This window comes from Mixophyes fleayi, chromosome 7 (assembly GCF_038048845.1).
Source record: "Mixophyes fleayi isolate aMixFle1 chromosome 7, aMixFle1.hap1, whole genome shotgun sequence".
NCBI classification, from domain to species: Eukaryota; Metazoa; Chordata; class Amphibia; order Anura; family Limnodynastidae; genus Mixophyes; species Mixophyes fleayi.
Genome location: NC_134408.1, coordinates 88,565,643 through 88,585,590, shown reverse-complemented (window position 1 = coordinate 88,585,590; position 19,948 = coordinate 88,565,643). Strand labels below are relative to the sequence as shown.

Sequence of the window (19,948 nt, the reverse complement as noted above, 5' to 3'; positions counted from 1 at the left end):
ACACAAGAAAAATAAAAGAAACATGAAAAAATAAACCACTCAATGAGAGCAGGCAGTCTGTGGACAAGGAAACCCAAAGCTTCTCACTGTAAAGTGGTTTTAATACATAGTCCAGTCTTTTGTGTAAAGAACTCATTTCACAGTCTATACATTGAGAATGAAATGTTTGCTTCCCATGCATTATCTGTATGTATATATATATATATAAATATATACACATATATCAATGTATATGCACATATGTATATATATATATATATATATATATATATATATATATATATATATATATATGTGTGTGTGTGTGTATATATGTATATATAGATATATAAATACTTTTCCTTCATTGATTTCACCAATCTTGAGGTCCTGTAATTTGCTTAAATCATCACTGTAAGTGCAAGATGATTGAAGATAAAGTTTTATACTAGTTTTCTTCCAGTCAGATGTCATTTGTACACTCAAGTGTCAAGGCATTTTTCCAAGATAGCAATACTAAAAACTCATTGTTCCGCTCTCTCTACACACTGCAGAGATAAAACGATACAAGTAATAAAAGTGACTCTCTCTTGCACATGTATTGCTGTTATGTTTTTATGTTAGGTGGTATGTTTTATTATCTCTGGTCCACCTCAGAAAGATTAGCCTTGGTATTCCCACTGTTTTCCTCGCTCTGTTCTACAGTATACATCTCCTCCATTCCTTCTTCGCTGTCATTCTCCTCGGATTCCGTCAAGAGCTCCTCGTCTTTATATTCTGCCACATCCACTGCTATGCCCAGGTGTTCTTTCAGTATGCCATGATGTTTGACGTGGTAACGTTGGTTCTGAAAAAACTTGATGATGGTATGCTTGGGCAGATCCAACTGAGCAGACAAGGTGTGGATAGCTTCTTGGTCTGGGTAGAGACCCACATCATGGATAAAGCTTTGTAGAATGCCTAGTGCTTCTAGTGAGATTTTGGTACGAGACCTTGGCTTTTTGGTGCAGCTGTCTTCTGACGGAGGTGGGACAGGTGGGGCCTCTTCTTTTGGAGGTGAGGTCTCTTTGGCCGGCTGGGCTTGCTGCCCTAGAAGTACCTGTTGAAACAAATGATTTTAATTTTAACACACAAGACTACTCGATATAGTGAAACAAGCATTAAGTTTAAAAAAATATATATATATATATTTAGATCATATTACAACAAGTGCAAAGAAGTCATGATCAATTTCTTATACAACCAATATTAAATATTAGTAGAAATATGAAACCTCATAAATAGTCCATGATACTCTGTAAGCCATGTGCATTAACGTTGCAAGTACTTTTTCCTTAGGGAGAATGTACAGAATCAATGGATAATGTAAAATGTTACACAAATATATATCAGTACTGTATATATAAATACCTCAATATAGCTTTTCTTATTCTGTTTTTAATTACAATAGAAATGTTTGCCCACCTAAATGATTCTATATTGTATTCTACTAACATTCTACACAACAATGGCCTTCAGACAAACACCTTGTGCGATCTAATTGCTCTGTTTCTGAACTACTGTTTCCTTGGGAGTTTAGAATTGAGGCATTCCAGGAGAGCAGAGTGCATGAAAACCTTCTTGCCAGTAAAGTCTTGTACTCATTCCCTGATATAATCAACCACTATTAATAAAACATGTGAGTAGGAAAGAGTATCGGCTTGTTTGCTAGAAGTTGACTACATTAGATAAAGCGTCTCGCCTTCAATCTCTGTGTGCTCAAATATGTTTTGAAGGGGAGAATGGAAACCAGCTGGAACCCATGTGTAAAATATAATGGTCACTGCCTGGAGGGAAGGAAGTGAGATATTGAATGAACGAATTTAGGAAAGTATATAATGTACTGTATCATTATGCCAGTGATCTGGATTACATGTAATAAGCACTAGTTTAGTGGTATTTTTCTATCAGACAAGGAATTAATAGGGGGCTTGAAGGGGTTACTGACACATTGTGTGAGCAAGTCCTCTGAGATTATTTCTCATTGTTTCAGAGGGGAGCCGACGAGTGGAGTTCAGGTGACCAAGAATGTGCGTGTCCAGCAAAACCAATGTCTGGAAAGCTTTTAGTTTTGTGAGACATAAATTGTACTTGGTTTTGGCTAGACATCAATCATTTATGGTTATTCCCTCACAGATTTTGTCTACAAGGACACACGTCATGGTGGTCGTCTGGTAAAACATGCCACCCTCAATAAAATAGGAACCAAAAATGCTGCCATTTACTTTATAATGGGGTTAAAGCCACATAATCATTTTGCTTTTAGTCTGAATTATTTATAAACAGAAGCAAGCCAGCATCATGTACAATGCATATCTCATGTATGCAAAGCCTCCAATCTATTGTATCTGGGCATAGAGAACATAAGTTACTTAGTAAAAGGTCGTCATCAAATAGTAGTGGTTTTGGTTCAAATTTATTTTTGTGCACTTCTGGAGTAGCTATGCTGAAATTAATACTGACCATTTCATGCAGAATGATTCTGAAAAATACATAGTGCAGAGTGGTGGTGGTTATATAGTATATGGAGATAGTATATGGTTCTCTACACATGTCCAGACCTCAATGCCACATCATATGTCATGCAGCAGTGGGGGCGGGGTGTATGCAGAAGACTGCATATAACCCCATTCCACTGAAGATTCCAGATCCCAGTAAAGTTAGATATGTTCTACTAGATAGTGTATCTAACCAATGAAAAAAGAGTTAGACAGAGTCTCATATTTACAAAACTGTGCCTTTGGTTTATTATGTCCAGTTATTTCAAAATAAAAGTCCGTAGTTGGACTTGAGCTTTAAAAGGAACACATTAGATATACCACAACGACGTATACATCCATTTTTTTTTACTTTACATTTAAAGCTAATAATTTACTACAGTTAATGTGTTTGTCTTTATTATTTACAAAAATGAATTAGTTATTTGTTGTAGGTCTATTCCTAGCCCAAGGATACATTTTTAGTTTGTGTGGAAAAAAAAAGAAAAAAAGTTTATTTACATCTGTGGAGTAGCTAATGGCCCCTGGGCCCTTGAAGCAAAATCTGAGCTAAGATCCTACAGACATGCGGAATCGCCAGCACTGCTGCTATTGGAGTCTTTCTAGTTCAGGCGTCTAACTGGATTAGTACTGTGCAGTGACATCATCAGACAGTGCTCCTGAATGAAAAGTATTGTACAGCTGCTAAACAGGACACATTTCTGTGCTTGCACCAACTAGGAAAGAACCAAGTAGCACTGAGCTTGCGTACTATATTGGGGTCAGAGTGGGGCCCCAGAGCCCATGGGCAGTTGCAAATACTAAAACCCCTGTTGCCACCATCGATAATTTTTAGTACCATCAACCAAAAATTGCAAAGTTTAAGTTAACATGAAACTACTTTGTATAATACTATGAAGTTGTCTTTATATAAATAATACGGACCAATACTGAGAATTACTTTCGGCATATTGTACATATTGGACATACAAAGGGAATGGGCACTTACTGAGAATTGCATTCCCCATACAACAAGTTTTATTGTGGAGCATTTCACACTAAGCAAAAAGCAACACTGAAATGCATGATATTGCATCCAGAATATAAAACAAGATGGAGGTGGAACAATGCAGTTTTCTGCACAATCAGAATAAAACAAGATATTTAAAATGCAATTTGTCATATAGTAAAATTGTGCGAGTGAACAGTTACAAAGAATTACATTTACAATACTAAACAAGGGAAGTAGTACTGTGCAATTATTGAAGACAGGGCTGCCACCAGAATTTGCGGGGCCAAGTACAAATGTAACAGGTAGTGACCCCCTCCTACATTTGCCCCCCCCCCCGCCCCATTCTCTACAGTCACCCCCCATCCCCGTTTCCATCTAATCCGTGCAGTGTTTTACTTACCTCTCTGCATCTTCTTGCTGTCTCCTTTCGGTTCCTCTCTATTGACAGCACTGTGACGTTATTAATAACATGACATCAGCGATGCTGCAGGAGCCTCTCTGTCTTGTTGTGGCTCTCTGTCCCTGGACAGGCACCTGAGTGGCTGGGACTGGAGCAAATAGCGGCAGCTGTGGGGCCCTGACATCTTGGGAGTGGAGGCAGACCTGCTGCATACAAGGAGGCCCGCTGCTGCATCCTTAATTACACACAAAGGTCTCTCCCCACACCAACTCTCACATCTCAGGAGCAGCTGCTGCCTAGAAATTGCGCCTGCTACCTCCCTTAGTTCACGGTAGAGGCCCTCTCCTCTAATAAATTGTTTGGGCCCAAGGCTGGTGGGGTCCCACTCTGCTGTTGGGCCCCATACTGCTGTACTCCTGTACCCCCTGATGGCGGCCCTGTTTGAAGGACATAGTATATTATCAGAAACTAAGAATTGTACCTGAGAATTGTGCCAACATATAGAACAGCGGACTATTTACTATACAGAATTAAGCAGCAGTGGAGTGTGTGTCCCTTAATAAAATAACTGCCACAGAATTGTCTATGTTCAGTTCAAGAAGGGCCCACACAGAGAGTGAGAGGTAGCTGTTGTCTAGCCTGTTCCTGTTAAGAGAACTATCACTATCTTGCAAATGCTGTGAGGAGGTGTTTGGCTTTCTGGGACCCCTGTCAACATCAATGATATTGATAACTTGTTTGGCATGGGGAGAGCATTATTCAACAGGGATGTCCCTAATCTGAACTGGGTGGAGAGTGTTGCCTGGGCTTCAGAACAGCATTTCCACATCTTGCTGTCAGATATTGGATACATTTTGCCCAACAATTTGTCCTTTAAGGGTATTAATGAGAGTTACTCCATTGCTAATGAAGGCCAGGTAATCCCTCCTGTGTCCGGCAGAAGGATAGGAATATTGATCTGGGCTGAGATATAAAACAATGGGCATTATATTAAATGTTGACTCAGAAGCGGAACTATCGAGCTATGGGCCCCGGGGCAGGGAGGAGGGAACCCCCCCCCCCCAACTCTCTGCATCTGCCATGCAGTGGGCCCCATTATATCCATGGGCCCCGGTGCACGGCACCTGCCACACCAATGGTAGTTCCTCCACTGTATAGATTTATTGTTTATTTTTATATAGTGTGAACAATTACTCACGTCCATGGAATCTATTTATAATAAAAATCTATTTTTGGTGCCTGGGACACATAAAAAGCAAAGTAATTCAGCAACAAAAGAAAAAGGCCTACCCTGCTGGCAAATGTTCTGCATGTGTCCTTATGATGACAGGGCTCATGGCCCTATTCAGCTCCCAAATACGGCATGGTGGTGTAAAGCCCTTGACCCAAGAGGCACCAGAGCTACACTTTACTTTCTTTTGTTACAATAGTATCAGTCCCACAAGTACTACATATACTTATGAAATTATCCATCATATGGGCTTAGTTAATTTTATTTTAATTAGAACATTAGATATATAGCGTGCTAAATCATAGCGAACTTTGTTTCAATGGCTTTTTAGTAGAAAAGTAGAACAATCCATGTAAGAGATTGGTTAATCTTTACTATTCTCAAACTGCGGTGGTCAAATACCCAAGAGAGCCAGTGTATTATTAAATAAAAGTACATATAATAGAAGCATATATATATATATAAATATATTTACAACAAGAAATTGTTGGGTACAGGTGTTACATTACATTTTTACTTCAGGCAGGTTTAATATTACTTTGCTTTTCTCTTTTTGTTACTATTTCTCCTTGCGGGTTCTATCAGACGGAAGAAAATAAAAGCATGTACTTCAATATAAAAAGGAAAAAAAGAAAAGAAAAGCGTGTCAGAGAAAATCAATAGCAGCGTGCAAAATGGTAGGAAGTCAGACATGGAAATATGTGTTCAATTTCAGCCTGCCCTAGGTCCACTTTTCCTTTAATATTGTATATGTTGCTCATGGCAGATCTGGTATATTGTTATAACACAACACATGTTAATAATTGCCTTTCTACAAGGTTTTATGAAATGGGGATGGTGTTGGAATAGATTGCTATGATTGTTTACTGTGTATTGATGTTTACAAACATGATAAGCCTTTTATGCTGTAGCAAATAAAGAACACAGTGTAGGCAGCCATCTTGTGGGCTGAACCAATAGCCATGATAATTTAGTCTAATAATTCACTAGGAACCAGAGTGACAATATTTAGTAGTGTAAAAATCTGAAAAGTTGACTTTCAAGAAGCTGCCCCAAGAGAGAGTATAACAAATAAAGAGCACACTGACTTAAATGCTCTCTCCCAGGCAAACAGAATCACTGGGAAACTTGTTTGCTTATTACGTAGTGTAATGCAGAGACAATAACACAATATAGATGCATCTTCCAGAGGAGGACTGGCAAATTTTTAGCCTGGGGACAAGACTCAATTTAGCTGCCTATTAGGAACATTTTAAAGGGAAAAAAATGCAGGTGGCTCAGTGACCCTGCCCAATGTAGCCCACTATGTGACCGGCCCAGCCTGCCCCTGGCATCTTGTATTATCTTTATCTAACAATTCAGTTCCTGTTTTACATTCTTCTTTGAATGCCTTGAATGTTCATTTATTTCCTAACTAAATATAGTCACAAAGCACTTTGTACCACAGCCATACTTGCCTATATATCTGAGATGAGGAGGTGAGCTCTCTAAGGTCAGGTCAGGTGGGATTTAATAAAACAATTCATGACATCATGCTCCGCTCACTGCAACACAATTTGATTCATCATCACACCATGGTGGCTGTAGTGTCACTACGTGAATCTCATCACCATGTGTTTTGCCACCATATCTCATTGTGGCTGGGCATCAGGGAGATTGTCAGATCCTCTCGGGAGCCAGGGACATCCCCCCCTAATTCAGGAGGCTTCCCGAAATTCCAGGAGAGTTGCCAAGTATAACTAAAGCCATAAAAGAACATCAGACAACCTGATAGCAGGACCTCTTTAAGATATTTTAGCACTATTCACAATTACACACACAATTCACAAACACACAGATATAAGACACATTAGGGGGTATAACGGAAAAAAACGAGCGCTCAAAAAATCTTAGCGTTAATACGGTAATTACTCGCGGAATTTTAGCTCGCCTGAAATTCCGCGAGTTAAACTACCGTATTAACGCTTTTCTCGCGCAATAGTACCGTATAAACGGTAATATTTTTTGAGCGCTCGTTTTTTTCCGTTAACGCTAATAATTGAATACCCCCCATTGAGAGAGTTTCCTCTCTAAACATTGTTATTACATTATTGTAGGGTATTGTCAGTGTAAATTAGTATATTACATACAATGTACTCCGGTGTACTAGTTGTAAAAAATATATTTTAATATACAAAATCAAAACATTTACTGACTTTGCTGGGTTCTGAAGCCCTGTCACCGGTCTGACTTGCTATGGTGACATTAGAAGATTAAGGGCACACAAAGTATATATCTGATGTGATGCCAGCTTGCTGTCTTCCAGCTGTCTACAGCATACTTAAGAAGAAAGATTACAATGGAGCATCACAAGTATCACAGCCCTGTCATTTGTGTGGTGGAAGTCATTCCCAGATAAGTGCAACCTCTGATTATAATACTTTGCTCATGGTGCCCGCACTGAAACACATATATAGATTTAGTCTGGCTAGTACACTGGGGCAGCCCCAGTCCTGTCATTAGGAGAGCTGGTGGCTTGGGCATGCGAGAAGCTGGACTGGTGTTTATACTGCCACGCTGGTAGTTTTACCAGACCGCAATCACACAAGTGACCGGTGGTGATCTCCTTTTCCCAGAAACCACTACTTGCATATAATTAAAGACACTCTTACAAACTGTGATACAGGGAATCTGTGGAGGGCCTCCATCCACTATTAAGCCCTTTTTTTTACTAAAATATGTTTTTAAATGGCCACTGGTTTGTAGAAGTCATCAAAATAGTATAGTATAAGCATATTAAATCTTTTTATGCAAGACTCAAAAAGGAAAGAAAGAGTATAGGCATACTGTACATTATCATTTCATTTCATTTATTACAAAAGGTTTGCATTCATAATAGCTATTGAATCATTGCAGGACCTAGGGCTAGATTTACTAAACTGCGGGTTTGAAAAAGTGGAGATGTTGCCGCACTTTAGTAAATATACCCCTTAGTCTTCTAAGGAGCTTACAAACTGGTTTCTGACAGTTTGGGGGTAAAGCAGCCAATAGAAGTCTTTTGTAAAACATCTTACGCTTGGTATTCAAAGATATTCCACCAACAAATGAAAAAAAAGTTTGTCTTAAGCTAAAATTAGTTGAATATCTCACTACCCCTTTCTTCCCCCTTGATTTTGCCTTCACCCTGTAAGCAGCTGTTTCTCACTTAAGACAGTACCACAACCTGCCCCCATCGCTTCCTGAATGCCTTTGTAGCTTATCTAGATGTGATCTAGGTACACAGTGCAGAAATTAGAGAAACTAAATGCAGAAATTACGGAGGCTAAACACAAACCACACTCTTGGCGCTTGGTGTGCATTAACCCTTTCTAGGCAAGAGGGTGCATTGGCCACTTCTATGCTGGAGGTGTAAAATAATTTGGAAACTGGTATGCATCTATTTACTACCAACTCCTACATCATAGTTTACGTGTTATTTATGGTCTATAATTATCATAATTATTAACATGAATTTATATAGTGCCAGCAAGACTGGGAATTACAGACAGACAGAGAGGTAAGCAAGCTCTGCTCTTGGGTATGCTACATTTAGGTAGGTATTTAGTATGTCATAAAGAAACATGATTACTAATACAAATGGTAAAGAAGGCCCTGCTTGCAAGTGGCTTTCCACACCTTAATAAAACTCTATATATAAAATACATTGCTTTTCATTTTCTGAAATACAGATTTATACTCCAAAATATATAAACCATATGGACAATTTGCTTTAATTTACAAAGTTGTTTGGACAGCTCTTTTGAACCTCCACTGATCTGCCAGAGGTTGCCCTGCATTACACACTGGCACCTAGTGGGTTAAAGTGCTGTCATCCTTTTAGCGGGGAGCGCTAATGCTCCTACAGGAAGGTCGCCCTGCAATCTGCTGAAAGGTTTTGATTGAAAATGTTATTGAGCGACTCTGCATCACTCAGCTTCCTGTTTATTATATTTCATAGGTAGGGTAGGTGCCAAGACATTAAACTGCCAATAAACTATTAATACCGATTTCCTTCTGCTCCACTCTTCATCACCAATGCAAATATAGTCCGGCTAAGAACAGCACAATGGGGATGCAAATCTTAATGCTGACATGGAAATTTGCATGGTTTGATCTCTCTGACTTTCTCTTATAAGCTGGAAGGGATAAATAGACAACAGACACTAATTTTCTGGACACTAATATTTATTTTCTGCAACGAAATGTAGCCATATTTATTTCAGCTGAATTATGTAATTTGCAAACATTACTTTGCACATGTATCTCCACATTTATCATATGAACAAAAATATAATATATAATAGGAAAGAATGTTTGGATTTTGCTCTAATTAAAAGTCAGAATATTAAAAATGTCATAAAGAGGCATATTGTTCTGTAATAACAATACTCAGCAATTCTAAAAAAAAAAAAAAAAATGTTATGTGATCTATTGTAGCCAACCTTATGATTAAAGTAATAAAATAAAATAGTTTTGATTTGGATGTACCTTATCCTGTAATCTGTGTCACAGCATCATACACTAAAAGGCAGTTTAACAAACAGGCAACTTTAGGCGGCTGTGCTGGGGAGCAAATAGTAGAGAATTAATTTTAAAAGTCTAAGAGGTATATTTACTAAACTGCAGGTTTGAAGAAGTGGAGATGTTGCCTATAGAAACCAATCAGATTCTAGCTGTCATTTTGTAGAATGTACTAAATAAATGATAAATAGAATCTGATTTTCAAACCCACTGTTTAGTAAATATACCCCCAAATGTAATTTCTGCCATTGTCTGAATAATAATATGTCTTGTGGTATATAAGTCTAATATTGAATATACAGCTAATATTTGTGACTTAGCATAGGCTTAAAACACAGTGGCAAAACTTGTCTGTACTTACTTTGTTTCTGTTGCCACGCCACATAAAATAGTTATGTGGCTTTGGTTTTTAGTATATATCACATTTGTTATGGGCAGTATGGTGGCTCAGTGTTTAGCACTTCTGCCTCACAGCACTGGGGTCATGAGTTCAATTCTTATAGAGGATCTTATCTATGTGGAGTTTGTATGTTCTCCCCATGTTTTTATTTTGGGTTTCCTCACACACTCAAAAAACATACTAGTAAGTTAATGGCTGCTGACAAAATTATCCTTACAATGTCTGTTAGGGAATTTAGACAGTAAGCTCCAATGGGGCAGGGACTGATGTGAGTGACAAATACTCTCTGTACAGTTCTGCGGAATTGGTGGCACTGTATAAATAAATGGTGATGATAATAGCAGGTGAGGTAGTGTGTTTGTAATTTGCATGTATGCTATGTTATACAATCAGATGGGTGTAGCTGCTCAGACCTAGCAGAGCAGTGGGAGCGACTACGGAGCGTTCATACAAACTTCACATAGATAAGATCCTGGAAGTAACGCTTACCACTATGCTCTTTCCACTGGATTGTTTTTCTACAGTTCAATTTTCTTTTTTACTTAAGCACGTGTTCTCTACAAAAGCCCTGGTTGCTTTGGGAAGAGTAAGCTTATTTTTTCTTTGGTGAAGAAACTAAGGGGAATTTATACCAGAAAGAAAGAAAAACAATTAAGAAATTAATGAAATTCTTCTGATCGCTAGCTTGCCACCAGAATCTTGTGTTTAGGCTTAAAAATTGTAGTGGAAAAGCGAAAAATAAATAAACTAATAAAAAAAGCATTTTCTATTTATAGTTATTTATATAAAACAAGCTGCACCCATGTAGGGCTCCCTGGTGCAATAACATTGATATTGCATTTTGTAGTACACATCTTTGTTTTCTGTAAGATATAGCAGGGAGTAAATAAAATATATCCCAATCATTGCTAGGACACTTGTACCAAACTAGTTTTAATGAATTTAGTACAGGGCTAGAGCAATTTCATTAAATGCTGTCAAAGATTGTATTAATGGCTGCACACATAGGAATTTTAGCAAGCCAAGTTGATCTAGCAAATAAGAGCTAGGCTTTTGCAGACTGAAGCTATTTCGTATCATGATGTGGCCCATAGCTTTCCTATGCCAAGGAAAACCAGTTATGGTATTAGACGTGATTTTATTTATTGTGGATTTATTAACATTTCCAAAGCCGCCGGAGGAAAAGCTTTTCTTCTACTTCCAAAATGAGACTCACAAGGCGCATTCAGTTTGTTCAATATCTCAGTGAGGAGGGGGGGTGAATTAACTTGGTTAACCTTTGTCTCCAGGGAACAATACAAATATGAAGTTCTTTTGATTCCAAAGACGTGGTTCATAATAAAAAATATTGTTTCAATTAACAAAGTTAATTAATCAGTTCTACAGAGAAGGGAATACTTACCAAGTAAACCAATTTAAACTAAATAAACAGTTTCATAACCAAAACCAAACTTGTTGAATTGAGTACTGTATTGTCACATAAATGGGAATATAACGTGAAACTATTAATTTTTTCTGTAAGCAATCAAGTAGTGATGCAAACTGAATTTTATGTAGCTGCTGCTTGTTACGCTGGAGTGTTCTGCATTCCTACAGCTACAAGTTTTCTTTACACATTGCCCTGATAAGTGTACCCTAACAAATTGTGAGACATAAATGACTTGCTCCACACAAATATCTAGCTATATAGCCAGTTTATACAGTATTATAAGATGTTATGCATACAGACAATCCCTCCATATGTGCTTCATTATATTCTCTACGAGGAGCACAAGGGCCAGACATAAGGATGTTCAGAGCACTGCAGGGAGAATGGATAACCTAATATAGATGCATATTTTACTATCTTTATCCATCAATTGTATATTCCTGTTCTATATCCTCCTTTCAATGCCTTGAATGTCATTGTCCTCTTATGTTTCTTACAGAGATATTACAAGTTCCATATGACTTACAGTCCATTTTAATGACGAGTGATAGATATAGCTGAGAAACATAGTGGTATATCCTGTATGCATGCACTCTAGAGGATTGGACATGGTAGTGAAGATAGGGCAGCATGCATTCTTGTGGCTAAATAAGTGGGCCTTTATGTAATGTTAACATATATATATATATATATATATATATATATATATATATATATATATGTGCATAGTGTTTAATTCCAAATATCTCCTTTCCACTGTAAGCTATAGATTGTAAGCTTGCGAGGAGAGCCCTGTGACCTCTCTGTCAGTCTGTCTGTCTGTCTGGCAGTAGTACCCAGTCTTGCCTAATTACTGTGTTTATTCCCAGTTGCACAGCGCTACAGAATATACTGGCTCTATATAAATAAATGTTGATTGATTGTTGATTGATTGATAAGCTCTCGTGAACAGAGGCCTCATACCTGTTATAATGTTATCAATTTGTCTCCATTGTTGTAAATAATAGGATAATATGTTGCTGCTATATAAAGAAAGAATCACAGTTTACATCTTCAAATGTTTATATTATAGTTTCCATTATTTCTTTTACCTGTTGTTTAGGTGCAGTTATTATAGATATATGATGGGTTCTGTGGACAAATAACTTTACTTACATTTATTGAGTTTAAAAACCTATACTGATGTAATGTTAGTTCTGCAAATTTGCAATCAAATCGAGCAACGAATGATACTGCAATTTATATTTTCAACTAGTCTTGAGGGGAAATTCAATTGGCTGCGTTACTGCAAAAAATAATACTGGGAATAGTGCACGCAATTACCGTTAATACGGTAATGTCAACACCTACTTTTTGCTCGCGGCTGCCTGAGCCGCTAGTAGAAATCTGTGCTAAAATTACCGTATTAATGGTAATAGACTTAGCGTAGCGTTGTTTCGGGGGGATTGATTTCCCCCCTTGAAGTCTTACATCACAAAAAGTTATAACTTTTAGTAACGTGTCTCCTGAAAAGCTCTATGCTGCTGCGAGTATTCTAATGATCCCCCACAGACACACAAATGAGAAGGAGGTGAAAATTGATAACATAAAAATGTGCTCTGAACCTCATCAAATGCACCTAAAAACCTATGCACTGGAGCAAAATACATAGCTATGCAACCACTGAGAGCAGCTCAGTACTGCTGCAATCCTGAGGAGCTCAATTATATCAACACAAACTGCCTTATTTGAAGCAGCTGTCACCAACATACAAAATATAAAGAGAATATGCAAAGGTTTCAGAAACCTATCAGAACACTGAAAATATTTTATATACTACAGACTTCCTTTCCAAGCACATTGAAGGACACTTCAAGGAGACAAATTTTACATATCAATTTGTTAATTTTACAAACTGCTTTAAGGGATTTCTTTTAGGATGACATGTATGCAAGCTTTTTTTGGTCATCGAATCAAAGGCATATTATGCTGGCACTAGCAATATGTCTACTGGCACACAGAAAGCTTAATTTAACCTCTATAGAACCAAGGAGGTAGACACCATGGGTCAGTTACTATTGCAAACTGTGGGCCACCAGAGCAAATACTGGTTTGAGATATCGCATGCGAAAGAAGCAGATTACTTTCCAGGGCAATATGGGGGTATCTGCGAAGGTGCACAACTTACATCTTCTGTTGGCTGGAGGTGTGCCTATCTGGGAATTTGTTACTCAGTGCGGGCTCGGAGCATGGATGTAAATGAAGAGATGGTTCTAAAGTAATAGTAAACAGAACCTTGAAGTGATGTTTTCATTGATACTGCCATGCGCAGTTTTAGTTGGACTCGCAAAAGGTCATCAGGAGCATTTTACAGTGACAGTTCCTAAATCCAGAATCAAGGTTCTGTTGTGGCATTGGGTTCTGCCATGCACAAAACAGACAATAAGGAACATTTGTGCAAATATAAATATATGGCAGTATGATAGCTTAGTGGTTAGCACTAAGTGTGGAATTTGTATGTTCTCCCCGTGTTTGCATGGGTTCTCTCCGGGCGCTCCGGTTTCCTCCCACAATCCAAAAACATACAAGCCAGTTAATTGGCTACTAGAATTTAGACTGTAAACTCTATTGGGGCAGGGACTGATGTGAGTGAGTTCTCTGTAGTGCTGTGGATTAGTGGCGCTATATAAATAAATGATGATGATTACACACCTTCACATTTTCCCATTTTAAATGCTCCTTATTGACCTTCATTTTCTCTTCAAATATGCCTTATGTCTGACATAAAACACTTTCTTTAGGTCCATGGAAATATAATTTGGCACACTAGAATAGGTATAAGAAACACTGCACTACAGCTATGGTTAGATGGGGATATCAGATTGTTAATCCCGAGAACACAACTCTTTTAGTTGCTATGCAGGGTTTTGTTGTTAGGCTTCCTGCCTACCTTACTTCATATCAACATAAATATTGAGCCAATATGAAAAATAGACTGGGACATATGGAAAATACATTGTGGACAGAAGCTGGGAAGGCCATATACAAAGCAGCATTGAGCTGGGTGCGTGTTAGCACTTTTATCTGTCATAAACCAGAATACGTATTACAGCAAGTCACACCTGCAGAAAAGCCTTAACATATAAAGACACCATGTATTAGGTTTCACATTTTGTTGGCTTTTCATGACCTGTCTGCAGTAAAACTTTTATGTAGAATCGCTCAGGATTGTAAAGGATTCTGCATCTGCATGGTTTGGGGTGGGGGCGATTGATGGTACACATTAAACCAGGTGTGTCCCTTCAAGGCACTAGTTGCTGAAGTGGAATGACACTGTCCCACACTGCACAATAGGCTGCAATACAAAAGTTGGCCTGTGTAAGGCAGTAGTGTTAGAGGGATTATGTATTCCTACTGACATTGTGTAAAGTACTGTAGTTGTGTAAAGTACTGTAGTTGTGTAGGACATCATGCACTCATTAGCTTGTTACATTAGCTTGTTACAATTCAGAAGATAAGTTCAACTGCTCTAATTCACTTATTCAAATACAATCAAAATCTGATAAGAAATATTCTTGAAAACACAGGCTGGATGAATCTAGAAATATCCGGCTCCTAACACAAGTTCAAGTAATTCGGTACCAGGGTCTATCTATGCACCTCGCTAATGTGAAGTGTAGTGCTACCAAAAATGGTGGTAATCTATCTAGTGAGAATAATGAATGGTGACTGTGATTGCTGTTGAGCACTATGTACAGTGGCAGTGGGATCACGTTGTGATAACCATAGCTGTGAAACTTTACTTGTGTCTCCAGCCTCAGAAAAAAGACACAATACATCCAATGTAAGGTTAACACCGCATGGACCCCAGCGCCTCACGGCAAACGTAAGTTCAAGTAAGTGTGATTATGAAATAATAAATGGAACCCTCTTACATCTAAAAGTATGGGATCTATATCCTAGAATGCTTAAGACTTTGGTTTCGTACTTCCAAATAATATTTCCTGTGTTTAACACATTTATAAACACGAATAAAGGGACTATTTGCAAGCGTAAAATAAAATGCTTTGCATAAGCCAAACTTTAACCTTATGCTTGGATTTAAATAGTCATCAAGAAGGGCTCTTAAACTCCTAATATATTATCTAACTTTTAAAGCGCTGGTGTGTATATTGAAATCATGTGTCCGATTCATACTCTGAATGTAGCTGTTGTATTTATATATATATATATATATATATATACATATTTTATTGGGGTCTCCACAGTACTGTATGACTTTGCCAACACAGGTTTTGGATTGTTTTATTTGACTAGAGGAAGAATTAAACAGTGTATGATAACAGTTAAACTTCATTCTGTCTAGATGAGATATTTGTGGTATATTACTGACCCTTGAAAGGGCTATACACCCAGGGATTGTTTTGCAGTAACATATTGTGAGATTTTTTTCAATTTAGACTGGGGATAACTCATTAATTGATATTCGTGTATGTAGCATTGGCAAGACTGTTGTGAAATAAACCTAACTACATGTATGTATTTCACAGATTGCACACTTTAGCTTTAAATACCACGAACAGTAACAAGAAAATACTCAAGAGGGATAGGTGATCCCATTTGCTGTTAAATGCCAACTATAAAATCCTAGAAAAACATTGTCTGATCTTAATAGGAGGCATTGCCTTTGGGTGGTTTCTCCAGGCAAATGGCTGACATTTTGACCTACTATGAAATACATATCTCACAGCATGTACAAAAGTTATTTTAGAGACAGAGATGCGCCACTTCCCTACAGTCATAATGCATCACTGATAATCACTTAAGTCAGATGACTAGTAACTACTTGGAAATGATTGATGATGATGGGGAGTTTATGAATTAACTGGGATCATCAGAAAAATGGGTTATGGGATTATTTATTTCATTGAAATATATGTATAGGGAGAATTGAGAATTCTTAACAAATTTGGGTTATTTGACCAAAACCTTATCAGTGATAAACGAATTGTAAAGTGTGTTTCATGTTTAAACAATATGTGGCAAATGATTAGCTGGGCTATAAAGTAACTCATTAGGTATTTTTATCATGGCCCAAATATTGAATTGGGTATTATAATAAATGTGGTGGCTATGGTGTAACACATGTACCTAACAGCACCCAGCTGGTCTAAGTATTACTGGTTTAAATGGTGAAGCTTTGTGTTATGGAAACCAGCTCCTTTCTGCACATTGAAGAGCAGAGTCCAGAGTCCATTGGAAAACATCTCATCTTAGCCTGTGAATGTGGCCTATGCATGATGGGTAGGCCCAAGCTGTAAATTATATTATCATTAGCAGGGTGCAGTATTTCATTTAGTCTGCGACTTTGGCCTACCCAATGTGAATAGTTTGAATCTGCCTACTACATCAGAATTTATAACAACCGTTGTAGCTGGGGTGTTGCAGCTAATTTGGTATGCCCAAGTCAGGAGCTACATTAAGTGCACAAAGATCGTTAAGCAACTGGAGCGCTTATACTAATGTAGCAGGCGAATTTGGCCTACTAAAATGTAATTAGTATTAGCACCCCAGCTACAGCTGGTGTACTGTATTTAACTTAATCTGTGGTTTGGGCAATCTTACAGTGGACACAAGTAGGCTATATCTGTCTCCTAAATGAACCATACCAATCTGCCAGATGAGACAGTACAGCTGCTCAGGAGTAGGAAAATGGTATCACAACAGAATGAAATCGATATGACGCTAATCAAGAACCAAACACAATGTTAAAAGATTAGATATAACAATGAAAAATTTAATTTAAAGTTCTCCTTCACTTTGTCCACTTATTGTAAATGAACTCATGGAACTAGCTGTAGGGCAAACATGAATCACTGCACACAATGTATCAAAATATATTAAGAAAGGAAAGGACACACAGCCCAATGGTAAAAGTCAACTGATGATAGCGCTCAACTGAAAAAGCAGTACATGGATGTAACAATGGACTCACAGTTCTGTATGATAATTGGATCATATCCTCTTCACCTGTATTGATAGCGGAGATGAAACAGTCAAATACAAGCTCGTCCGGAAATGGTGTGGGCAATATCCGCAGAACTGAAGACCGCCCTAGTGGTTTCATCCACTAAGGCGGTACATCCCACGTATATATTTTTCTCTATACAAACTATATGTTATTTTTATGTATCATTTGCTTATTTGATTTTTATGTGTTTTACATTCTTATATCTGTTGATATTGTTGTACATTAAAGTTTTCATTATTATATCTACTCTTCTAGCATCGTGTTTGGTTCTTGATTAGTCCCAGTGCTGTCACATCGATTTCATTCTCTTGTTTGCTTTGCTTTATAGGGTCTCACAACCCCAGAAAACACACAAGTCCATTTACAATTGATCACATTAGATAATTACATTAAATAGTTTGTTCCAGCATACAAATCTAGTCATATATATGTTATCTAGTGAATTTAATTTATTTATTTTAGTTATATATAAAGCAATGTTACATAAATAAGGCTGCATTTGTGTCTTATGTGCTCTTGGAACAAATACTACACTACAGCACTTGCCAACATTTTTCAATAATTTCCAAGCACTCTTTGCTACATCCGTTTGAGTACATTATAAGCAGTACTGCCTAAGTACCCCTCTACAGTAACTATTAACTTAGAAAAAAAATTAAAAAAAATAATAATAATACTAGGTAGTAAGAATTGCATTCAATATCCAAAATATATAATACGTTAATCTGTGCAGTTATACATTATTGAAAAACAGGAACATTTCTATGGACAAATCTTTAAAAAAACATACTGTCTCTGAAAATTAAGACGAGTTGGCATCTATGCACTCTCTGCTTGTCGTCAGGGATGTTAGGGGTCGCAAAGATCCCTTGGAGGAGCGCATACAGCCTGCAGGCTGCCAGCTGGACAGCTCTAATAAAAAAACTACTTGCATTTTAGGCTTTTGCATCCTTTAAAGTACTGCATGACTGTATCTTAGTGATGACAGCCATTTAAGTTCCAAGTCTTCCAGAGCAGCTATTTTCTAGCAGCAGATTCCATGACTAGCAGAATCCTGCCTCTTTGTGGCTTTGGTCCATTGCCTGGGCTTTCTACGATTCATTAAATGCTGTAGGTTTCTATTTTTGTATTTCTTTTGGTCACGATACCATAAAAAAATGGGAATGTTCTATGTTTGTGAATCAGTTATTAGAGTTGGCAGGGAAAAGAATCCTCTGTACCACAAGTCAATAAATATTATTAGTAAATAAAATAACAATTATCTTACATGTTTAAAAATATATATGTTAGTATATTTTAAGTTCTTCAACGCATTGGAAAAATACACACTAAGGGCCTGAGTTATTAAGGAGAGCAAAGCAAAAAAAAAAAAAGGAGCAAGTCTGCTACTGGACAAAACCATGTTACAATGCAAGGGGTGACAATTAGTTTATTATTTTGCACATGAGTTAAATATTGGCTGTTTTATCTTGTAGTACACAAATATTTGATAGCTTTATTTTTACACTGAAATTTAAAGTTGATCTAGGACATGCCCTACCACAACTAAAAATCTGCCATCACATTTTAAATTTATCTTCCCCTCCAATGCAACATGGTTTTGCCCAGGTGCAAAGTTACTTATTTTTTTATGCTTTGTTCTCCTTAAAGATCAGGCCCTAAAATATTTGGCTAAAACCAAGTATGGCTTCTCTGCTCTGTTCCTGTCTATGTTTCTACATGAACAGGAAAAAAGTTAATGCAACATATTTTGTCTGTGGCAGCGTTATAAATGTTTTGTTAATATGTTCATCACATAGTGTACAGCAATTATTATTGCTGTTTTTCGCATTTAAAGGGAATAAGGGAATACCAACCTTCTTTAAACACCCAATCATTTTTAAACTCTTTCTTCATTTTATAGGATACCATTTCCTCATTTTCAGGACATACACTGCCCAATATGTTTGGTGGTTTATAAAAAATTACTAAATATAATAATAATAATAATAATAATAATAATAATAATAATAATAATAATTATAATAATAATAATAATAATAATAATAATAATAATAATAATATTATTCTTCCTAAGTGCTGCTCTCACTATAAAATAAAAACAGTAATAAAATAACAATTTAATAGTGGTGCAATATTAATGCTACAATTTACCTATTGGATTACCTTTGAAAATACTATTTGCACTTTGAAAATACAATATTATTTCTTTCAAAAAGGATTACAAATATTAGAAATATTAAACAGCATTTAGTACAAAAGGACACCCCCTTTTAATGTATTGTGTTCCATACTCAGGACCCACATGGTTAAGGAGGTACCCACTCCTACTAATGTCTATAATGGTCTCTTCACCTAAACTGACAGCTTAGATCCATTTGAAAGTAAACAGCAGGCAAGTTGTCAGTGGAGCCAAATGGACAAGCCACAGC

The 19,948-nt window shown here is 37.2% G+C and overlaps 1 protein-coding gene across 4 annotated transcripts in view; it reads right to left on the bottom strand.

The window, feature by feature from the left end:
• Positions 1–299: 299 nt before the first annotated feature.
• Positions 300–19,948, bottom strand: part of SATB2 (SATB homeobox 2) — a 150,461-nt gene continuing 130,812 nt past the window's right edge. For all 4 annotated transcript variants that reach the window (XM_075180075.1, XM_075180078.1, XM_075180074.1 and 1 more), the window contains one exon: positions 300–1,078. In XM_075180075.1, coding sequence (XP_075036176.1) covers positions 617–1,078 — 462 coding nt within the window. In that variant the 3' untranslated portion in view covers positions 300–616. The remainder of the gene's footprint in view (positions 1,079–19,948) is intronic.